The 25,270-nt window shown below is 38.5% G+C and overlaps 1 protein-coding gene and 1 pseudogene across 1 annotated transcript in view; both read left to right on the top strand.

Moving 5' to 3' along the window:
• The window catches only part of HDAC9 (histone deacetylase 9), an 817,093-nt gene that overhangs the window by 347,429 nt on the left and 444,394 nt on the right, over nt 1-25,270 (top strand). The window contains exon 3 of the mRNA XM_036429233.2: nt 16,246-16,308. Within this exon, the coding sequence (XP_036285126.2) occupies nt 16,246-16,308 (63 nt within the window). The remainder of the gene's footprint in view (nt 1-16,245; nt 16,309-25,270) is intronic.
• LOC118714516 lies at nt 20,925-22,789 on the top strand (annotated as a pseudogene).

Genomic DNA, 25,270 nt, shown 5'->3' with positions numbered 1-25,270 from the left:
TCTGCTTTTCCCTGGGAAACTCCAGCCACAATGATCTCTAGGGAAGGCTCCACTGAGCTAACGAAATCAGAGACCTAGGGGAATGAAATATGAAGAAATAAAGTTTGTTATCTAATTTTTAGAATATATCAAAATGATACTGAAGATGTAACATTTTATAATAATATAATGTTAATATGTTTATATTTTATTATCTTGGAATAACAGATTTTTTTCTTCTGTGGGAGCTGGGCTGATTTATTACCAAATTATAATAATAAACCTTTACACTATGAAATAATTTAAAAGCGAGATTGAAATAGATAATGATTATTTTATGTTTGTTTTGAGCTGAAATTCATATTATCTAGTGCTGGGATATTAGAGAACTACTTCTTAGTAAAGACAACACTAGAAATTGGAAAGTCAGAGGCCAAAACAATGGAATTTAAAATGTTCATAGCAAGAATCTGGAATATCCAGAGGAAGAAATGTAAATAAAAATACTACTGGAAGGAAGGGAGAAAGGAGAGAGGAGGTTAGGAGAGAGGAAAAGAGTGAAGAAAAGAAGGAGGGACTGAAGGGGGGGAAAAAAAAGGATAGAAGGGAGGAAGGAAGGGAGGGAGGGAAGAAGGGAGGGAGGGAGAGGTGAATCTGAGACAGGGAGGAAGGAGGAGTAGAAAGAAAGGAAAGGAAGAAGGAATGATCAAAAGAAAAAGAAACCTAGAAAGACATTGTGCAAATATTGCTGTCTTCACTCAGTCGGAAGCACAGCATATAATTGAAAGAAACAAATTGAGTGTTAACCTTTAAAATAATGTCCATCCCCTGGTGTGAATTTACCCTGTGTGTTTTGTAGAAGCTCAGGCGACAGTCAAGGCCAAGTACAGTGTCACGATCAGGTAGAGCCCTTTGCCCAACAGATCTCGGAAGGATCCTGTGTGGGTAATGGCCAGGCCATCTTTCCCCCCCTCCCCCCCCCCTCTCAGGAAGCTGCTGCTTTAGTAACAAACCTCTGCAAAGGGGACCAAGACCCCTTGGCTCTTCGGCCACCGCCCATGAACCCACACTAAGTGTCATTTCACCCAATCTGCTTCCGGAACTAGTCCGGAGCAGTTCCTTCTATGGCATGAATAAGTTACATTCTCTTAGTCATGTTTTTATGGAGATCTAAGAGTTAATTTTTTCAGAGGAAGCTAAACTTCTTAGAAGCAATGCTCTGGATAATTATTTTTAGTTACCATCCCCTCTGTCCCTAGAGACATCCTACTATCATTATCAGAATTTTTGAGGTATTATTTTAGAAAGAGGTTCATTTTACAGCTCCACACAAGGCAACGGTGGCAATTGGACTTCAAATCAAGGCTTTCGCTGTCAGCATGGAGATGCGTTTTCTTCTCATTTTGCGAACACCCTAGCCAGTCACCATGCCTTCCCAGTCCATGCAGCTGCATAATTATACATCAGATCTCCAAAATGAATTAGTTTATTTTTAAAACGGCTAATTGCCTTAGTGGAGTCATGTTTTACCAGAAGTACAAAAGGGCTTTGTTCACTTCAGGGAAATTTTCTTCAGGAATGACTGGTGTTAGGCTCCAGCTTCTGTCGTTCACAAATAGAAAATACCAGCAAAATGCAGCAAGATGGCTCATGTTCCTGAGCACCCCTTTGTGATCTCAGCATTATTTATTTTACAGCGTGAAATCGGAAAAACGCCCTCCTCTAGAATGTTCTTTGATACAGTTATAGGCAATAAAGCCCCACTGCATGAGTGTTTTTTTATAGCACAGTTTAGGTCTCCTGTCTTGAAACCCAACTGTACATTTATAAGGCAACCCTCCCATTGTGTGTTTCCATCATCATTATACATAATAGGTCATTTATTTGATATCAAGAATTCTCTCTATTACAGTTCCAAACTTGAACTTTTTCATTGTGATTTTGGATGCTGATATATTGAAATGATGCATCTCTGCTTGGGGAAAGTTTTCAGAAAATACAGATTAGAGATAGTTTTCAATAGGTAGCCCTATCAAGTACAGGAGTCTATTAGCGTGTCTCTGCAGGGGGGTGTTACCTGGCAAATTCCCATCAGCATCCCCCTCTGAGACAAATGAATTTAACCAGAATGCCAGCGAATAGTCCCAGTGAAAAGTGTTACTCCAGGGGACAGTACCCTCACGACCTCTGACCAGCAAATTCTGGGAAACCAGATTATAATTAGAAGGTTGGTGACAGAATTTTGACTGCAAACCATGCTTGTTAGTTATATGGTTTGAATGTTTAATAACATGAGGCGAAGATGACTAGATGGACCTGCCTTGGTGACCCAGATGTGGCAAGACCACCTCGAAGAGCCTCAGGCTGGCCCCACACTGATGGCTTCTGGACTTTGTTTCATTACCCAAAAAGGCAAATTTAACTCTATGGACTTTGAGGTTTAAAGCATTAGTGAATATTTTAGACTGCTGTAGAGGACAGCCTAATGAATAATACCACAAAGTAAAACTTCATTTAAAAACCCCCACTCAATTTCTAGTTTCTTCCCTTAATGTTTCTCCCAAGGAGCCAATATTTTTTGTGGTGTTTCCACCCCTTTACCCCCATTCTTTGTCTACACAGCCCCTGGAATATATTGTATTGTCTTGAGCAATTCAACTCTGGTTCCATTTTTTGTATTCCTGCCCAAAAAAGCAAAGCCTGCAATTAGCTAACCCCTTCTCTTGTTTTCAAAGTTTTGCTATTTAAGTTTGCCACCTGGAGATCTGATCTTTTATGCCAAGTGGGTTTTCACCTAATAATTCCCAGAAAAACATGCTGCTGCTAAGAAAAATAGGACTTCCTATTGCTAATAATAGGAATTCACCAACCTCTGGGACTGAACACCCTTTCCCCAGGGCAGAGCTTAGGTAAGCACTGGCAATATTCCTCTCTATGCAAAGATAACATGGTATTCTCTCGTATGGATAATTCATTCAATAGATTAAAGTAATTAATTATATCCAAGTCAACTGATGGAACTAAAATTGATTGTATGTTATCTTCTTTGAGTTTGTTCTCTAAGAACTTAATGTAATCCTATATAATAAAAGAAAAACATGTAAATTGGCCATACCTGTGGCACACCCACCAGCCAATAAGGAGTGAGTATGCAAATTAACCTGACAAAGATGGAGGATTAATTTGCATAAACAGGCTCTGGGCTGAGAGTGGAGCAGCTTGGTTAACTTGACTCCCCAAGCTGCCAGATGGAGAGTAGAGAGGGAGAGCTGGTGATTTGGTGGACTTGGCAGAGCAGGAGGCCATGGGATAGAGGCAGAGCAGGAAGGGAAAACCCATAGGGTGGGGAGCACCAGGAATTCTGGAAATAGTAGTTCTGGTTGAAGCCCCAGGACTAAAAGCAGAAGCCCAGAGTGCAGGGAGCCCCAGGAATGCTGGGAATCATAGTTCTGGTGGCAGATGGAACTCCTAAACACTAGAGCAAAGTGAGCCTGATGCAAGTTATTGTTGCAGTGAGGTATGGAGGAAAGCAAAGGTGAGAGACATAAGTAATCTCAGAGTGTCTAAGAAAAATTAAAGGGAAGATATCCTAAAACTTCCAGGAAATCTCCACCAATGAAGCAAAGGAAAAAAAAAAAAAGCCTCTATTATTCTGTGAACGACAAACCAAACTGGGTTGGGGTCTCAGACAATTCACTCATATGATTGCAAAGACAAATAGAAACTCCCAGATTGGAGAGGCCTCCCTTGAGGGCTCCCAGATTGGAGAGGGAGCAGGCAGGGCTGAAGGTCCCACCCATGTGCATGGATCTTTGTGCACCAGGCCCCTAGTATAAATAATAATAACCTCTGAGAGCCAATGTGGTCCCATGAACTGACAGTTTAACAACTGACAATCTTTGGCTCATAGCTGCTCAGGGGAGCCCAATGTCCAGTGTGTCAACATTTCTCAACCAGAGTTGGCAGAGGATGTTAAAACAAGTAAACAAACACATGTATATATTTATTGGATGACTTAGAAGCCTGAATGTACCAAATATAGATGAGATGGTATATTATTTATTAGGATCAAATTTTGTCTATATGGAGCCAATATTTCTTTTCTTAGTAAAATACATTTTTATAATTTAAATGCTTTGAGATGGCTTCAACATTTATTTCTGGTCACATTTCTTAGCATTCATGAATCTTTGTAGCTCAAAAGTGAGATTTCCAGAATTTAATGGTATGTGGGTTCTTAAATATTGTTGTTATTCTCGAATTCTATTATCTCAAACATTCATGAGAATGAAGAGAATTATAGAATACTTTTTGACTTATTAATACCCTTTCACAGACTATAACTGTCTTCTTCCCGGTCTTCTAGTGGTGTATTTACTTAGCTATTTTAAATAAGAGCTCCAGTAGTTTTCATTTAGTTAACTAAAAAGGTATTTTCCTATCAAGACTCTATGTATCTGCATTTAACAATTCTTGGTTTTGACACTGCACACAAAGATCAGTGAGTACATTAATTGCCTGAGGGCTATCAGCAGACATGAAGCTTTCCTTAAATTAGCAGTCAGCTTTGGAAAAGAAACTGTACTTTTAAGAGAAATTTATGCATTTACTAATTCTGTGCTGCACTCTTGAGATGATGGGCCTCACATTAGCTCTTTCCTTTTCTGTTACATGACTTAATTTGGAAATCAACTTTTATATCAGGTGCCATCGCAATTTCTCATTGTTGACAGCAGAATTACAATGAGAAACTCTCAAAAAGAACATATTTAGTTTGAATTAAACAAAAAAGAGAAGAGAGAGAGAGAAAAAAGTAAGCTTAGTCAAGATTCAATTTAGGATTTTACTTAGAATATTTGGTTGCTTTAGAAAAAACAAAGTGCTGCTGGCTGGTGTGGCTCAGTGGTTGATCATCCACCTATGAACCAGCAGGTCATGGTCCCATTCCAGGGATGTCAGTTGCAGGCTCATTCCCCAGTAGGGTGCCTCCAGGAGGCAGCCAATCAGTGATTTTCTCTCATCACTGATGTTTCTAACTCTCTCTCCCCCTCCCTTCTTCTCTGAAAATACAAAGTGTTTTCACATGAAATGGGATTCCACCCCTCCTCCTCCCGAAAATCCTTAAAGGAAATGCTTATAACAAATATAATTTGTCTATGGATGTGTAAGAGTTCTTTTTACTCAATATTTTTACCTTGCTTAGTATTGTTATTAGACTTATTTTTACCAAACCACTGAATTTATGATTGTATCTCATTATGGACTAATTTTTAATTCCATGATTACTAGTAATTTTGAATGTTTCATACTTAGAATGGATGTTAGAATTTCCTTTTCCGAGCTTATTTTTATATTTTTCCTACTATTTTGTTGGATTGTATCTTCTCTGATTTGTAAATATTATATTCTGAATACTAATAATTGGTTGATTAAATGCACTGAAAATGTTTTCTCCCAATGTCATTAATTTTATTTTTAATGTTGTGTCTGCACAATTGTATTCTTTTGTCATAGTTATCAATCGTTTCCTTTTTGATTTGTGTTTTTCTTGTATCTTAACAAATTTATCCCTAATCTGAGGATTTGATTTTTTATATATATATATTTTAAAACTTGTAAAGTTTACTCATTGTAATATAGACTATTAATCTACTTGGACTTGATTTTGCGAGTGTGTGTGTATGTATATGTGTATAGTTTAATATAAAGATCTAATTTCTAGGGATCTAATAGTGTAACATGCACCATTTATTGAAAATCTTCTCTTATCTATGGTATTAACATATATATAGTTTTCATATATATGTGGGCCTAATGTTTATTGGTATCTTCTGTTATCGCTCCTATTTGTTTATATTTGAACCAATAATACATTGTCTTGAAGGCTGATTAGGCACGTATTGCCTCCAATACAGAATAAGATGTTAAAACTGAAATTTAGTAAGAGACATCGTGTTGAAATATTCTAAGGCCAGACAACCTGAGCCTGAGGTAGGAGTTCCTTCCGCTGGCCATGCGGCCCCTTTGGCAGTTTTAGGAAGGAAGGTGGGTAGGAAAGAAAGCGGCACACAGAAGCTAGATCTGGAGGAGTCCTTCAAAGGAGGAGTGGTGGGTTGGAAATATGTCAGAGCAATGGACTGAGGGAGAGGAAATGCAGAAAGTTTTAAGATGGTCAGTCTATTCTGTTACCACTCATGTTCCTGTAACAAAAATCAAATCAGATGTCATTGCTAAATAGATAATAAGATTATAAAGTGGATGTTGGTTCCTGAGTGATTTTTCTCCAGGCATTAGAAAGAAGAAGATTAGAAGTATAATAATAACTTTCAGTAAAAGGGAAAGGAAAAAGCTACCAATTGGGCTTATGTGTTGCCTGCATGAGCCATGGTACCGTAACTGTATTTAAGAAATTAAAAACTGGTGCCTGATCCAGTGAGTCCCAGCCACGATGCAGTAGGCTCTTGGCAGGAGCATGTCCTCTGAGGCCCACAGAAATACAATCCCTGCCTCCACACTCTAGTTCTCATTGGCTCTGCACCACTGCTCTTTCACAAATGTATTGTTCTGTGCATTTGTCCATCCAGTGTGGCAGCCTCTGGCCAAACTGAGCTGTGGCATTTGTTTATTTTTGGGGGATGAGAGGCCAACTTATTTCCCCAATTAATAATGATAAATATAAATAATAATGTTAGATGATAATGATTGTGCTACATTACAAAATAAGATAGGTTTTGAACAGTTTGCTAATAACCCATTCATCCCGTATAGTAATTATTTAGGCCACATAGTTAATGAAATAATCTGTTTTTTTGGGGTTTTTTTTGCCGAAACTGGTTTAGCTCAGTGGATAGAGCGTTGGCTTTTGGACTAAAAGGTCCCAGGTTTGATTCTGGTCAAGGACATGTACTGTATTTTCTGGACCATAGGACGCTCCGGACCATAAGACGCACCAGTTTTTAGAGAAGGGAAATGAAGAAAAAAAGATTCTGAAACAAATAGTGTCCTAAAATATTTTATGCGCATTAAAACCCAACATCACAGTCATAAACACATGTAATCAACCCTGTAAAGTAAACAGCAGCATTTAGAACCATTTTAGAGCCGGGCAAGCACACAGAGGCCACACAGAGCCGGGCAAGTAAAAAAACTTTTTTTTAAAAGTATATGTGTAGGCTATATTTGGACCATAAGACGCAGGGACTTTTCCCCCCCACTTCTGGGGGGAAAAAAGTGCGTCTTATGGTTTGAAAAATATGGTACCTTGGTTGTGGGCACATCCCCAGTAGGGGGTGTGCAAGAGGCAACTAATCAATGACTCTCTCTCATCGGTATTTCTAACTCTCTATCCCTCTCTGTAAAAAATCAATAAAATATATTAAAAAAATAAATAATGTTTTTTTCTGAAATGCAATTGTTATGTTCTAACTGACATACATGTATTGTTATGAGCTTATTGTTTCATTCGTGATGTTAAAAAATTATACATAAAGGACTTAACTTATTAGGATATTATTGTACTTTTGGGTAACTCAAATGCGTATTCTTAACCCAACAATAATGAATGAATGAGCACTATTGGACAGTCCTATGAGGGTTCTACTGGATTCTGTTTCCCTCGAGTACCTGAGTTTTTGTCTCCAGTAGTCAGGCTTCACCCCAGCATCCATGATACAACCTAGAAAATTTCTCTTTATCACAAAGCTTCAGGAAGATCACAAAATGATCTAACATAATATACCTGCATCATGATTTATTTCATTGCATACAGTGCAGCAAAGTCACGTCTGAGAAATGATGAGTCCTGACACGAATCTTCAGTTCCCATCCCACCTCTACCTTTTGGAGCCAAATCCAGCCTCAAGTTCTGGTTCTGAATAGTCTGAACGCTGGAATTTCTCTCCTGGACAGACCTCAGTATGGCGTGATGGTTTATGTCTGATTGTTACTCCCCCAGGTCAAGACCCTGGCTATTATTTGCATTAAAATGATTAGGCTCTGGATCTGTAATCACCTGTGAGTCATTTTAAGTGCCAGGTATTCCCCACTAGCATTTCTAAAAGGGTTTTGTGTTTCTACCTGTTGCAGTGTGTTTCCCTGAGCCTTTCTAGTTCTGACTGAGCTCTGCAATTTATCTGCAAAGCTAAGCAATGGAAAAGATCAGACCCTGCTCTTTCTGGAAAGAAGAAACAGGCTCTGAATTCAAAACAGGGGCAAAACCATGGACCTGATCTTTTGTAATGAATGCCAGCATGCCCCTTCTTTCTGTTGTGTTTTTATCTATTTGACCCTTATGTAGGTATTGTTTGTATTTTTTTACTTGATCTCAGCTATTTTCTAGCACTAAATATTTGAGACATTATTCTACTATGTAAATATTAGAAATCAATGTGAAAGATGAAGAGTCAATCTATTAGAGGATTAAAAACATGCCTTTATGAAGAAATACTTTTCCTTCATAATTGTGATATATTTCTTCACAATTCACGTTGAGCCCTATTTATTATTATTTTTTTTCTGGAGCAGCGTGGCACATTTTCAAGGATGCAGTGTTAGAATCCAAAAGACATGACTCCTATTTCTGGGCCACAAGAACAGAGTGTGACAGAACAAACATTGACACCAGGTGTGCCCATTGTCCCTTCTGGTTAGGCTCACTTCACGTGAACACCCAAGACCCTTCTTCCTAGAAGCCTTAGCAAAACCCAATAGTTGTCAAAGGAAACAATATTTGTTGTATAAATATGGGAAACTCTTAAAATTAAAAACATAAAAAGGCTATTGTATTTTTTAAGGTATTGACCAGAAGTGTTACTTTTGCTGCTGCTATAGTTTTCCCAGTTAAAAAAAAAAATTAGTCAAAAGTAAAAAACACTGACTTGTGTATTTGATGTATGCTACAAAGAAAGATAAAAAAAAGGGAAAAGAGTATGGATACTAGTGGGTAGTTAACATGTGCTTAGGTTTGGGGCAAGAAAAAAAAATGACATCTGGTTTCTGTGGGAGAAAACGAAAAGTGAAAGTTTCAAGTTAATTTTATTATTAGAAAAAATTATAATACGTTATTCAGGGCTGGGGATTGAGCCTGCAACCGAGATACATGCCTTTGACCAGAATCAAACCCTTCAGTCCACAGACTGATGTGCTCTATCCACTGAGTCAAACTGGCTAGGGCTAACACCTTGAGATTTTAGATGTTATTTCCTGTTAATGTTTTCTCCCTAACTTATAATGGGCAATGACATTAACTTATGTTTGAAAATTCCCTGTTATTTAGCCTTCAGACCACTAATTACTCCTAGATTTTCGTTTCCTTTAACTCGGATGGAGTTCATCATATCAAGGCAGATTTGTGCAAATTTAAATAATCAAAAAAGTCCGGAATTTAAACTAAGTGAAGTAGGCTTCCAAAGGGTCTCTTATACTTATGAGAAACATTGTTGAGAATTTCCTTCATATATAGCTAAATAAGTAGACAGCATTCCCCAATTCATTAAGAAAAAACAAAACAAAACATATATTGTTATAGTTTCAGGTCAAATAACTATTGTTATTGATTTTTAGCTAAACAGTCCCTGGAGTCTGTAATGAAAATATTAACTGTGGGGGTGGATTGTGGATTGAAGATATTTGTAGGTTGCAATTAAGTATACAAATATCAAACACATCATGCACATTTACATAATTCACATATACCCATTCAACCAACATGTGTAGAGTGCTAATGGTTGGCTAGGCAATGTGAAACAGGCACATAGATGAATGACATTTCTCTGTTCTTGACTTGCTGAGGTCTAGTGTGGGAAACCAGATAAGTAACCAATTAAACTATCCAATGGTTGATGTTATGATAGAAGTAAGGATAGCTAGGTCCTCTCATTCATGACTGCTCCAGTCCTAGGAATTTTGCCCAGGAGGTAGTTTGGGCAGAATTTTGAAGAATTAAATGGATTTACCACTTCTGTGCTCAACTAGGGCTGTGTATTCCCTTCTGTAAACTTACCAAATGCAAGGCTTTACTGTGAGATGAAAGGGAAAACCTGTAAATGTCATACTTGAATAAAGGGAAGGAAAGGGTTAAAACAAAAGACTACAAAAATACCTGACTGGCAAGTGTAGATGAAAAACAAGTCTGTTTCACAAGTTTTGAGGTTTAAAGCATTTTAAGGGACAAAGAAAGACATTATAGTCAGGTGAAATTGAACGAAATTTTCAGATAGAAAACAGTGGAAGAGCATTCTTGAATAGAGGAACAACATAAGCAAAGGTATGGGGAAATGAAGGATTTGTGTGGGTAAAATCTAGAAACTTTTTGTGGCATGAAGTTTGATAAAGAAGGTAAAGGAATTAAGTTCTTAAGTCAGGTTTGTCATAAGAACATGAATGGCCTGAGAGTTCATTATTCTCTGTTCTTGTGGCTGGAATATGGAAGAAGATTCCATGCCTCTGAGATCTCTGATATACTTAGTGATGTGGCCAATTGCAAATGTTTGTACTTTAGTTATATGCCATTACTATAAATATTTTGATCAGTGAAAAATAAGTAAAGTATGTATTGGGTTTTGTTATTTCTTAAATTTGGTAGTTGGCACCCAACTAGATGGAATTATGAAGTCAGAATTTAATTGCAACATTTAAAAATGTTACTATTTTCAGAGGCAGGCCTTCTGGTATGCTCCTGATTTAACTTGGTGATAGAAATGGTTTGGTATGGTAAATATCAACTTGACCTTTATGGTGAGAAATGACATAAAAAGCTCTAGGTTGACTTTTTAATATCTGCCTTAGTAACTTATATTAGTACATGGAAATTACACTTATCATACCTCTCAAATGTAGGATTTATCCAGATGCTATATATGACTATTAATTTTGGTGATCAGAATTCCACTTGTTTCCAAGATGATCAAGATCAAATATGCAGCTATATAAGGAGGCTTACTTCATAGAGTAATGTAAAATTAAACATTAGAAGCATAACAAATAGCCAAGATCAGAATGCTAATTTTACATAATTGGGACTCTCTCAGAGTTTTTATTTTTATAGCTGTGTAGCCAAAAGTGGTATTTTGTCTTAAAACTAAGACTTCTTTTCAGAGCCTTTGGTCCCATAATATCTGGTCTATACAAAGTTCAGTAAATATAGGATGGTTAGTCAAGGTTGGTTGTTATTTCAGAATCAATGCTGGTGGGAATGCAGACTGGTGCAGCTATAATGGAAAACAATGTGGACAGTATGGAGTTTCCTCAAAATATTGCTAGTAAATATGGAGCTGCTGTTTGACCCAGTGATCCCACTTCTAGGAATATATCCTAAGAATCCTGAAACCATCAGAAAGAATATATGCAATCCTATCTTCATAGCAATTTACAATAGCTAAGATGTGGAAACAGCCCAAGTGCCCATCAGTAGAATGAGTGGATAAAAAGCCGTGGTACATTTGTACCATGGAATACCACGCAGCTGTAAATAAAGAAGGCTCTTTTACAATTTGAAACACTAAGGAAGAATCTGGAGAGTATTATACTAAGCAAAATAAGCCAGTCAGAGAAAGACAATTATCACATGACCTTACTCATATGTGGAATCTAATGAAAATCAACTGATGAATACAATAGGTCAGAGACATATTAATAGAAGGGTCGAACAGACTGATAAATATCAGAGGAAAGACAGGGGTGGGTGGGAAGAGATCAACCAAAGAATTATATGCATATATTTCTCAAGTGACTTTTGTCAGGAAGGAGGTTGATTCTGGAGCTGTATTTTAGAAATTTTGAGTCAGAATAGTATAATCAATGGAATTTGCCAATTAAAAAAAATAGGACCTATGGTACTAGGCAATGCAATTGATAATCAGACTTTTCTAAAAGCTCAGCCATCATTGCAATTATTAGACCTACACAAATGCATTATTATGTTGATTCATTAGTGCCAACATCTTTAAGACATTTCACACACAAAAAATATTTGAAACTCTGTTCACTCAAAAATATTTGATAAGTTATTCACTCAAATTATACCATGTAAGACAATTTCTGATACAGTCTGCTGCCTGAGCTTTATCACTGGTTATTCTATCCTGTGAAATAGTGACAAGGCAAGAAAAGTAAATACAAGAAATAAAGTTAATTACTGAGATTTTAATAAGATATGCTAAAATGAAATCAATGGAATATTAGATGTTGAACATTATATTAGTGTCCTACTCAGTGTCACTAGTCTCTTAATAGGATCCCCTGCAACCGAGGTATGTGCCTTTGACTGGAGTCAAACCTAACACCCTTCAGTCCCTGGGCCAACTCTCTGTCCAGTTAGCCAAACTGGCTAGGGCCATAGTCACTGTGTTTAAAAGATTTTTTTCTTGGATTTTAGAGAGAGAGAGAGAGAGGAAAGGAGAGGGAGATGAAGAAAAAGACATCAATGTGAGAGCAAAACCTCTATCAACTGTCTCCTGCACATGCCTACTGGGGATCCAGCCTCAAACCAGGCATGTGCCCTGACCTGGAGTCCAATCAGCAACCAATCTGTGCCCAGGACTAAGCCCATCCAACTGAGCACACCAACCAGGGCCCTAATCACCTTTAAATCACATTTTGCATTGGGATTGGATTCCCCTTCCCATTTTCTATTAAACTGGAAACCATTCCCCCCTATTATTTTCATTTGAAGAAATGCAAAAAAATATTTAGATTAATTTCCAAAATATTGATTAAATTAAATTAAAATTTATTATATTGAGATATAAACGAGGGAACGCCTATCTATTCTAGCTTGACATGTGAATTTGTTTTTATGGTTTTTATAATATAACATTTAATATCCTTTTTTCCCAAGTCAGTAAATTAGTTTTGTAAATGTCCTTAAAGAAACCTAATCATATTTCTTTACTGCCATTGTTGAAATAATATGAGAAAAATTAACTCAAAATTCTAAATACTTAAGTTTCTGGATAATGAAACTGCAGTAATCAGTGTACTTAGTGGTTGTTTTAATGATTCTAAATTTTCCTTTCAGAAACAAATAATATCTATTTTATGGTAATTGCCCAATGTCTTTTCACTCTACACTGAGTTTTTATTATCAAGAGTTGAAAGATAAGACTGCTGATTGAAAAATAAAGCTGAAATAATGCAGGGATGAAATGCAATAGACCTCAAGTTAAATAACTTAGTCAAAACGAAGAAAGCACATTATTCACACTATTTTATGTGGAATGCCCTCTCTTGGAACCTCTGAGAAATAGGATAATTACTAAGTCACTCTTTGGAGTTTTATTTTTTATGATTATAAAAGCTTGGAGAAGTTTGTAGTTTGAGGGTATAATTTAAACTTAAAAGGATGAAAGATATATGAGTATATTATATCAATATGGGGACTTTTGTTATCCATCAGCTGTTTATCACTAGTTTTGCCTATTCTCTTCATAACCACTCTAACACTGTGAGGCAGTGGTTCCATTTTTCAGCAGTAGGTACTATTCACATGTATCCTGAATGTCTCAGATAATTGTGGGCATCATATAAATAAGGGACAAGGTGGCAACCTAGAGAACATGAAGACTACACCTACTTAGTCAGAGATGAGCTAGTAGAGACTAAGCAAGACTCTGTCATCATAATAACAGCAATGAGTACTTTTCCAACCTCCCCCAAGTCTTCTCGCTTTCTTCATGTATAAAATAGGGGGCTCCTTTGTACTAGATGAGTGGTTTTCAGTTATTTTTTTTAAATAAAACAAGGAATTGTTCAAAATGAATCTTACACACCCAAATGTCGACTCATAAATGTGAGGCCACCCTGGTGGGAAGAACCTTTTCTTTGGCTACATTGCAGTTGGCTGTGGCATGGGGCATGTGTCAGCTCTCAGGTTCCTCAGCATCCTGGGGACCAAGAACTCGAACACCACTGCAGACAATCTCTCAATGCCCAAGGTCTAAATGCTATGGTTGGTTACATCATTGCCAAGTAAATTGCCAGATCCATGGTATTTCCATCCCTTGAATCTTATATACCAATCCCTTAATTGAGTGGAAGTTCACCAGATGGAATTAAAAGTGTGTGTGTGTGTGTGTGTGTGTGTTTTCCCCCACTGAGAGGAACATGAGATTTTCCTGTTTAGCTTAAGCCATTTGGAATAAGTTCTTTTTTAAAATCTTGTAATTTATCTGTCCAAATATAATTTTGCAAGTAGGAGTCACTCTATGAAAGGAGGAAAATTGGTGCCATTTTCTTGGACAGTGGGCTACCTGCTGAATGACTTACCAAGTTTCCTCCTTCCCACCCCAACTCTGTGTCCTCCTGTTCTCTTTTCTCTGCCTCCCACTCTGTCCTTGGGGGAGGTCCCTCCTCCACCTGATTGCTCTGGGAACCTTGAAACATTCTGCCTTTGCTTCTTCCTTCTCTGTTGCTACTAGGGCCTTAGGAATTACACTTTCCTCACCTCTCTAATTTAGAAAAGGGAGAAAGGCTAGCATGATCAGTGGGTTAGCGCTTTTGCATCTGCCCTTGGAGTGGCTAGATGCTTGCAACCCAATCAGTGATGCAGAATGATTTTTCATACACAAATGATGTTATAAGTGCATACCACACACTATAGAATTTTTAGTATTACATATTGTAATATATTTACTGTATAGATGAGTTCCTCAATGTGTGCTGGCCTGGGAATCTATCAACTTTTATAAATGCTATTTGTTTTAGAGAAGTGAGGTCTGTTTTTCAGGTAACCACTGTAGAGATGAACAGCTGGGGGCTCAGTATGTTTATTTCTTGGTGGCACACACGCTCACTAATTCTGCATCCATCCGTAAGAAAACACCCACACCTGCTTCTCCTTTTCCAGGTAAATTGAATTTGCCTGAGAGGCTGATAATAGATGGGATATTTTCAGGTCTAAGCTCTTCTTTTCAATGTAAATATCATAGAGACTGGATGCAATAAAATTTACACTGGGTACCACCATTATATCCAGATTTGTGAAATGGACAATTGCCTTACATAAATAACAAGTAAAAAAAAAAAAAAATCAAGTCAACCTTCATAAATATTTTATTCTGGAGTGTGCTTGTTTTCCAAAACTACCTCTACTAAATCTCCTGTCAGTCTTAAAACTAGAAGGCAGAAAAGCTTCTAGTGCCACAGCCAACTGCAGTGTAGCCAAAGAAACAGGCAACAAAAATAGAATGCCAGGATTGCTGTGCGTGGGTGAGGCAGAAACCACATTATGAGCAAAAGCTTCCAGTATTATTTTAGAACCAATACAGAGCTCTGCACTGCTCTCCTCTCCTTTCCAAAAACATACACTGCAAAAATAAAACGCAATGAAATGTATGTGCCTTTGCCCTCTTAGAATTATGTTTTCTTAAAATTTTTTTATATTTTATTTTTTTGCTTTCCTTTCTTCGGATGCAAATCCCTAGTGTGGAAACAGTGTGTGAAGCAAGCTCGAAAGGGAGGAAAGAGTTAATTGCTCCCAAGGCCCTGCAGTAGAGAATTATGGTTTGAAAGATAGAGGCCGGACAGCTGGGTTTGCTGGGGTATTTTTAAATGCATTAATGCAGGCTCCAATCACTCGGCCAGGCTTGACCTATTTTTGGCTCAGGCCGACCATTGTTCTATTTCTGTGCCTGCGGGCCGTGCTGTTGTTGATTCATATGCAAATGGATTATCACTAGGTTTAGCCAACTTGAGCTGAGAGAGACCAGAGAGGGAGGAAGACACACACACACACACACACACACACACACACACACACAAACAGAGAAGGGCACCAGCTGAAGCCACGCGCAGGACTGCCGCTCCTGGCCAGGAAACTCGAGCAGCCCCAAGAACTTTAAGCCAGGTTCCATTGGTTTCTCTTTCTCTTGGGTAGTTAATATTTTTCTACTTACTCTGACAAAGCAATAGCCCGAAGCACATTCCAATTCCCCACCTGCTTTTAGTGCCCCGGATAGCCTAACCTCCAGAGAGCCAGAGCATCTGCCCGGGCTCCCCTCTGCTCTGCACACAGGTTGGTTACGTGGGCAAAGTGTCCAGGTCTTTGGAGGAAAAAAAAAAGTGTGTGTCCATCGGAGCAGAAAGGGAGTCATCGTGGGAGTTGATCCTGTGCTGTTGCTCCTTGGGGAGGAGGGAGGATCAGCCCAAGGAGGGTAGCTCTGGGCCCCCTGTACACAGAGAGAGCAGAGATGAATCTTTCATGGAGCTGAAGTCAGAGTGATTGCAATATGCTGCAGACCATTTACGAGAGTGACTCGTGTTTTTCCTCAGATGGGGTGGCTGGACGCGAGCAGCTCCTGGCTCAGCAGAGAATGCACAGTATGCTCAGCTCAGGTAAGAGCCTCTCTCCTCACTGAGACGAGGTGGTACCCAGGAAAGGGGGGCTGGCGTGGGGAGCCCAGAGAAGAAAAAAAACACACGTCTCTTAGCTGCTTTCTGGTGCTCAGGCTGCTGTTTTCTTGGTGCGACTGTGGGGTTTGTCTTCGATCCCTTTCATTACTGTTTCTGTGCATATTCAATCTGCTGGGGGCCGGCTGCTTCTGAATGGAATCGCCAGCTTCTGAGGAAGGATGGGACTGAGAGAAAGTCAAATGTAGTTGGGGGTGTCTGCCTGACTGAGTAGCTAGAAAAAGGAGCTCGGTACTGATTGGAAGCCTATTCTAATGGGAGTTTGAAAAACCAGGTAAGTTCATACCAGGGCTCCCGTTTCAATCGCAGCCCTCGCTAGCCTGATGGTTTTGTGTTTACAGAGTGCAGTACAGAAGCACGTTTATTTATAGACCTACCTTCTGAAATGTGCGCGCTCCGGAGTTGTGAAGGTAGTTTTAGCGTGGCTTTTTTTTTTCTCCCCCTCATCAGCCTAAAATGAAACTATTTAGAATGAAATAGGATTATTATTATTAGCGGATGGTTATTTTTGTTTTCTCCCAAGCCAGGTGGAGAGTCTTGCTAGCATTGTCAGGCAGATGCAATGGCATAACACACCGCAGAGGTGTTATATGCAGGTGCAATGTTTTAAAGGAGACGGTAACAGTTTCCAGTGTCTACTTTCTCTGTCTGTGCCTGTGCCCGTGCCTCTAAGGAGGCATGCTGATGAGAGAAAGCTTGTCAGCTTTACTGATTTCTGTCTGTTCCAAGAGTAGACTCTCCAGGCAATGGCCCTTGTTTGTCACCGTGCTTTTCACCTTTATTCCCTCCAGCCAGCTCATCATGGGGTTTGTGTTGGTACGCTTCTGAATGCTTCCATCTAACTGGACGTAAAGTTCTCCCTCACCATTTCTAAGTTCCCGTGTGGGCTTAATCATAATGATAGATCACGATGAAAATGCAGCATCCAACAGTGTTTACTGGGTAGAGCTAGATGGGAAAGAAGTATTCCACAGGTTGGCAGAATGCCTGTTACACTGTGGAGCACCTTACCCTCCACGGATCTGTGTTTGAAGCAAGTTTTCTTTAAACCTCGGTTAATTTTGAGGCGTTCAAGATTCTCCTGTGGACCCAATCTTTCCATGGAATAGAACAAAAATCATCCATTTTGTACTATCTGGCATGTTTACACTTAAGTGACAGGAATTCTATTGATTGTGTCTGTTTACCTAAAGCAGTTGTACCAGTCAGCCAGCACATTTTATTATCTTCCTGCCTGTGACTTGGACAAGAGCTTGGGGAGAGGTCAACTGATGTGTCTTGAATGGAACTGGTCATTTCACTTCTTAGCCTTTTACTTTTCAAATATGGACCAACTCTTTCGCAATAACCATTTCAGATATCTTTTAGGATTGCACTTTGTCTTGTTAGTCCTCATCTCTGAGATGCAAGTTTGGCATTTTTTCCCCCCAGAGGATAGAAACCAAACAAAGCTGCAATTGTCTCCTGACGCTGGTTCTCACTACAGGTGTTTCCAAGCGTCACTGTTTCTCAGTGTCTGGTGATTTTATCTAACTTTCCGGGACTTCAGGGGAGAGTCCATCTTTCCAACATTTAATGATTTTTTATGCAAAGCAACCCTGTGCCAGGCAGGGCAGTGCTGGGGGCAGCCCATGCTGCTGCCAGTTCAGCAGATGCAAACTTGAAGCCCCAGCAATGAGAGGAAAAGGGGTGTAGATGGATCAAAGCTCCCAAGTCTGTCTGGTATACATAAGAAAACCCCACTTTCTATTTATTTCTACAATTTGAAACGTAAACCACTTGCATCTTTCCTATCATGCTGTGCAATGTTTAATTTTGTTTCATATAATATGTCCTTAATTTTAATCTCCTCAACCAAGTCTTTATTGTATGCTTCCCCCGAGGAACCTGGCTCTGACACTGGGGGTCACCGGCAGTATTTTACAAAATGCTGATTCCCGGGTTCCAGCCCCAGTGTTTCTGATTTCATTGCATAGGAAACAGCTTGAGTATTGGGATAAACTCTTCCAAGCAATCCTAACGTGCAGCAAACTTCGAGTCACTGATGTGAGGGGCAGAGGGGCCCTTTAAATTAATCTCGGAATTAGGGCTGTATTTATCTTAGGTTAGTTACTAATCTCGTTCAACTCCCTTTTGGATCGATGGCATGGATGTGATTGATGGGCTCAGAAACTGATGGAATCTTTGGGTCTGAGTGAGAGAAAAGAGATACGGTACCAGTGCAGAGTGCTGGCGAGAGCACTGAGCCAGGGGCCCGTGTTCTGAGAGCTCGCTCTGCTGCTAGCCCACAGTGGGGCTGCTCCACTCACCTGCAACTTGAGGGATAATGATGTCCTCCTGATCCCCTCATGGCGTTCACGTGAGGCTGAACTGTAACCTCGTGTTACCAAAGTGTGTACTCTCTATTATTATTATTACTGTTTCTAGTGTGTAAATCTGGGCTCCTGGCTCTTCAGTACAAACAAGTTAGCTTATTTGTCACTTTGGGGAATTGTTTTTTTGTTTTGATAGAAAATTGTCTTTGGTTATAAATAAATCAGCTATGCTTTTTTTTTTTTTCTGGTCTGATAAGAATTAAATTGTTTCCTTGTGCAAATTGTGACCATATAAATCAGGGTAGCTGGCGTGTGCGTGCAGGTGTGTGCTCTGTGAGATGCCTCAGTGCATGGTATATAATCAAAGGCAAACAAGTTGTAGCTGTAGAATATGCAGTTGAACAGCGAAATACCAACTGCAGATTTCTTGTGATTAATTGTTTTAAAAGTTTCGTTTTGTTGTTAGGCACTGTTTTAGAGTTCCTATTTGTTATTCTAGTTATATTGAATGCTATGCATTAATATAGAAGGTTTTTCTCCAGGGATCTTTATATGCTATTGAATTGTGTTTTATATAGTTCCATTTTTTCCCCTAATATTGACCCACCCAGGCTAGATATCTTAGGACCTAAGACTTAGGTAGAACTGTAATCTTCAATGTAGTCTGCTAATGTCTTTTTAGTTTAAAAGGCGTTACAGTGTTGAATCTTGGAGTTCAGGATAAGTGACATATTTTGCCAGTCTGCACTTTTGTGGCCTGTATGGGCCAATATGTGGGATAAATACAGCAGACACAGAAGCATGTGCAAATATTGACTAGACCACTCAGCAGTGGCTGGCAGATCAGGGGTGTGCTTCAGGCAAATCGCTTAATGCTTTGGACAGCAGAGCTGTCCAGACAATACTGGAACCGTTATTACGAGAGTATTTCCTAGTGTTTGTACGGCATTAATGTAAAATACATTCACAATACAAGACACATTTTCACTATGTCTTCATTCTTTATAGTTTTCTTTTTCTCTATTTATTTCTACTTTGTATTCTTATCTTAGTGTATAAAAAAAAAACATTTAGAACTAAATCCTGAATTTCTTTATGGAAAGTGTATCTTCACCTTTTGAGAATCTTCTCCCTCTTGGCGTGCGTATTGTCAAGGGGAAAGGAACATTTTAAACTCGGTAGTCGTTTATGTCTGCTTGGAAAGCAGAATCTAATTATGAAAATGTAAGTCTGTGAAATGCTCCTGTCATGTCAAGAATCACTTCTGGTATTACCCATAATTGCTGTTTTGCTGTTCTCTAACTCAGGTTATCTTCACGTACAAGGCTGTTATCAATTTGAATATTTGATAGGTAGTAATCAAAGAGCTAGTTATAAATAGGCCCGTTCATAATGGGGACAGGAATGAGTATTTGTTATTTCTGAGGACACAGGAGGCATTATTGTTATATCCTTTAAGGAAGAAGACTAAAAGAGGCCCATATTCTGAATTTTAAAGGGTGCTTTTGATTTTGGAGATGGGAAATTTTAAAAATAGAGTGCATAATTTCTCACCATTAATAAATAATATAGTGATCCTAAAATAGTATAAGCAGTAACTGTGTCCTCCCCCCACATACACACAATAGTAATAATAACTGAGTAGAGAAAATGAATGGCTTGGCCTACTGCAATATACCTCAGAAACTAATAGTCAAGGAAAAGATGGAATCTGTGATCAGAAGAGAGAGACCTATGAGGGCCTAAATCCTGAGAGTCCCTTAGAATTTTACTGACTGAGGAATAGCAGAAAGGATTTTGGAAGAGGAATTAATGAAATGGAAGAAGGTGAACAAACATTGCCTCTCTGGAGAAATGAAGGCTTTGGAGCAATACTCCACATTAGGGAAATGATCGATAGTTCTTTGCAATGTAATACTCATCCCCCATTAAACTTAGTGCTGCCATCCAAAAAGAAAACATCAACTCACTGAATCTAGGGAATTGTCTAATAATCCTACATAATAAAGATTTAATATGCAAATGGTCATTACCCTGGACACTTGACATGTCATGACCAGATCATGGATCAGCAGGAGGGTGGGGCAGTGAGCTATAAGCAGGCAGTGGAGAGCTACTGGAGGGGGAAAGACAGCAAGCTATGAGGGGTGGGGGCCAGGGGTAGCTACAGGAGGGCAGCAGCAAGCTACTGGCACATGTATTCCTGTGCAGGATTACTAGTTGGTTCTTATAAATAGAGTACCTAATTTAATAATATAAATCCTGTAAAACAATAACTCTGAGATAAGATGATGAAACAATAGAGTGAGATGAAAAAGGATATTTTAGATCTAGGGAAACAGATTGGGAATGAAAAAAGCATGATAATTATAGAACAAAAAATATTCATTAGAAATAGCAGGAAACAGAATAGACATCAGTGAAAATCTTTACCAACAAAGAGGAAAGGCTTGAGACAATCTGTTGGAATGAAAATGGAAAATTAAAGCATTTGGAGAGAAGTCAATGATGAGAAAGACAAAGGCATGATAACAAAAAGATGATTTTTTTCCCTGAAATTGATATTTGAAAACATTTAAACAGAAGATTATTTTGTGAAGAATGAAGAAAGGCCATTTCACTGAAAAAGTAAAACATAAATCTGCAGATTAAAAGAGTTTCCATCTTTTAGGAAGATTTTCTAGAAATGGTCAGCACATAGTTATACCCTAACTGGGCTATTGAATTAAAAATTACAAATAATTTTCCAGGGGTTCACGCAGATAAAGCAAAGATCTATGGTGGGGGGAGAGTAGGAAGGGGATCTGTGAGACTTACAAAACATCAAATGTTTCCAGTATCTAATACCAAAGGAAAATGAAAAGTCTCTGAAGTTCTAGATGTTCAATCCACTGTTCCACTGCAGCAAGATGTTACTAAAATATAAGGAAAATAAACAGGCAAAGTAGATATTCTCAGACATGCACTACACTGCTCAACAATGAAACCCACACAATGAAGAGATGAACTACAAGCAAAAAAAAAAAAAAAAAAAATGGAATTCAGAAGTAGAGAAAACATAGTAAGGTTAATGGAGCAACATCGAATCTATTTAAACAATTATGAGCTTGTGGTTACAGGACAGAAAGCGAGTTTTATAAAGTAGGGCAATGTAAAAATATGCATAAAGCTAACCAACATGAGACATGGGGGAGAGGTGAGAAGGAGGAACGTGTAAAAGTGTTAATATCTTCTCCCTGAGCCGGGACCAACTCCCTGCTGCTTAAAATAGAAACAGAGTTAAAAAAATAAAAATAAAAAGGCTCCAGCTTTCAGATCAGAGGAGGCTTAGGTTCAGCTTTCTCTGACTGTCCGGAATCCAGGTTTATTGGACACCAGATGCCTCCACCATGCTGACGTTGGACCCCGAGATCAAAATTGTGTCCCTGTGGGGCACTGATAAAGAAGTGGGCGCCATGTCTGCCCTGACTCCCGGATCTGCCCCCCTGGGACTGTCTCCAAAAAATTGCCCATGACATCACCAATGCGGCTGCTGATGGAGGGATCTCAGGGTGACAGTGAAACTGACCTTTCACAACAGACAGGCCCAGATTGAGGGAATGCCTTCTGCCTCTGCTCTGACCAACAAAACCCTCAGAGAACCCCCACAAGACAGAAAGAAGAAAAAAAAAAAAAAAAAAAAAAGAAAAGAAAAGAAAGAAAAAGAAAAGAAAAATTAAGCAAGTGGAAATATCACTTTTGATGAGATTGTCAACATTGCCCGAGAGAGGTGGTGTGATATTTTGCTGGAGAACTCTCTGGAATCATTAAAGAGATCCTGGGGTCTGCTCAGTCTGTGAGCTGCGGTGTTGATGGCCACCACCCTCGTGACATCATGGATGACATCAGCAGCAATGCAGTGGGATACCCTGCTAGTCGAGAACTAGAAGGGATTGGACAACCAAATGCTAAATGAGTGAATGAATGAAAGAATTCCAAACACTGATTTTTAAAAAATAGTTTCCATAACCTTTGTGTTGTTTTTTTTTTTTAAATAGTACCTCCTATAATTATGTGTATAGTCCCTTCAACTATAGTTTTATTGTTAAATTAATTGATATTTAATAATTTTAAATACAAATATGTAATATATCATTTTTATAAAAGCATATTTTTTGTCTATTCACTCATTTCCCAGAAGATCTCATTCATTCATAGAAAGAAATCAGGAAAAAGTTTGTGTGTGTGTCCCCATGGTCTTCGGTGTTAGAGGGGCTTTTACTTTTATCATCATACTTTTTTAACTTCTTTGAATTTTTATAATATTCTCGTATCTTGTAAAAATGTGTTTCTTACCCTTCCACTCACAAAGCTACTGTGCCCGAATGCATACAGTGAGTAACATAAGGAGTAGGTATATGAGTTAGGTTCTATTCCACAGCAGGTAATAGCAAATTCTACTCAAATTGACAAATGACAAAGACATTTACCATTGAGTGAACCAGCAGGGCAGTTGGGCAGCCCTAGGACCTACGGCCTAGGTGGCCAGTAATGACAACAGCATGCTGGTCCTTCATGCTGCTCCATTCTGCTGGCCTTAGAGTTGGTGTCATGACAGGGCTGTTTCCTCCAGGAGTCACAAGCTGATCATACTAGTTTCAGGCGTTGCATCCATTTGCGGTATGCCTAATAAATTCCAGAGATGTAGAAGAGCAAGTTTGCTTTCTTGGGTATTTTTTTAAGGAAGGATGTTTTTCCCAAAATTTCTCCAGCAAACCATTCTGTATAACCCATTGGCCAGAGTTACATTGCCTGCCAATGCTTTCACCAGTCATTAAAAGAAGAATGGGGTGACCATTCAGATAGCTCTTTAGGGCCATGGCTGAGCCAGGGAGGATTGATACTCCAACTAATGATCTAGTTTCTATTAGGAAGAGGAAAAAGCAAGAAGGATGGAGGTTAGCTAGGTGCCATCAGAATTTACTGCAGTGTATTTGTTGGTGGTTGGAATTCTCTTCTTTGTAATTTTCTGGTGTTTTATTTATTTATTTATTTATTTTTTAGAACAAACTTTTGCTATTGGATTACTTCACCTTTTCTTTTTTAATTTTATGTTTTAGTTACAGTTGACATTCAGTATTACTCTGTATTAGTTTCAGTTGTACAGCATATTGCTTAGACAATAATATGTAGTATTTTACAAAAGTGATTTTCTGTCCCTCACAATATTTCAAGTACCCATCTGTCTGTAATTTTCTTTAGCTTGTAATTTTGACAAAATATAATGAATTAAGTGAAGGAAGTAGACTATATAATTTCTGTTTCAATTAAATCTTGGGTCTTCATTTTCATGAAGATACATATCCATTTAAACACTAACATTTTTTGTTTTACCAGTACTGCACATAAATACTTTTTTTTTAGTACTCTATGTTGTTAGAAGGAACCCTAACATCCCTGGAGAGATAACTCAGTTGAGTGTCATCCTGATATGCCAAGGTTGAGGGTTCAATCCCAGATCAGGACACACATACAAAGCAACTAATGGATGCATAAAATAAGTAGAATAACAAATCTCTCTCTTTCTCTCTCTCTCTCTCTCTCTCTCTCTCTCTCTCTCTCTCTCTCTCTCTCTCTCTCTCTCAAATATTAATTTTTTTTTTTAAAGAAGGAACCCTAACAAAGAAACAAGTAATTATGGTAGAAAATTGGATCTGTCTAGGTTATAAATCATTTTTTAGGAGGAAAATCAACCTTGTGGACTGGCCCATTACAAACATTTATTATAAGTTAGAGTAAAATATTCCTTTAATATTGGCTTTGAGCTGAAGCTGGTTTGGCTCAGTGGATGGAGCGTCCATCTGCGGACTGAAAGGTCCCAGGTTCAATTCCGGTCAAGTGCATGTATAATACATTGGTTGCGCAGCACATCCCCAGTGTTGGGGTGTGCAGGAGGCAGCTGGTCAATGTTTCTCTCTCATCGATGTTTCTAGTTCTCTATCCCTTTCTTTTCCTCTCTGTAAAAAATCAATAAAATATATTAAAAAATATATTGGCTTTGAGAGAAACACAATATTATAGGAGAATGATCTTAACGATATTCAGCATGCAACTTCTTTACCATTATGTTGTTTATAATTAATACATTTTACAGCAATGAACAGTTTTAACAATCTGGAATGGTAACTGCATTTTAACAATTCTTTTCTGAATTGGAATACTTTGAAACAAAAATGTAATTGGAATAAAAGCCCATGAAAAAAGACTTTAAGAACAAGCTCTCTCTAGATGAAATTCAAAGATATTTTGGTATGTGCTTCAAATCAACATGGCTTGTTGTGGTCTATTTCATTCTTGAAAGAAACTGGATGGTCAGTGGTTGGTCTAGGAGGCATGGTAGCCTCACAATGGGCAGTTTTCCCTTTTCTAATCTTGGGAGGTTGACAATCTGGGCATGAAACGGTAAGAAAATACCTTGTGTCCACTACTTCTATTCTTTTTTTTTTTTTCCACTAAGTCAGATACACACATTAAAAAAATCTAATTTGCCCTGGCCGGTTTGGCTCAGTGGATATAGCATCGGCCTGCAGACT

The sequence above is a fragment of the Pipistrellus kuhlii genome, unplaced genomic scaffold (assembly GCF_014108245.1).
Source record: "Pipistrellus kuhlii isolate mPipKuh1 unplaced genomic scaffold, mPipKuh1.p scaffold_m20_p_10, whole genome shotgun sequence".
NCBI lineage: Eukaryota > Metazoa > Chordata > Mammalia > Chiroptera > Vespertilionidae > Pipistrellus > Pipistrellus kuhlii.
The sequence above is the reverse complement of the archived record's forward strand: the minus strand, read 5'-3'. Positions and strand labels throughout refer to the sequence as shown.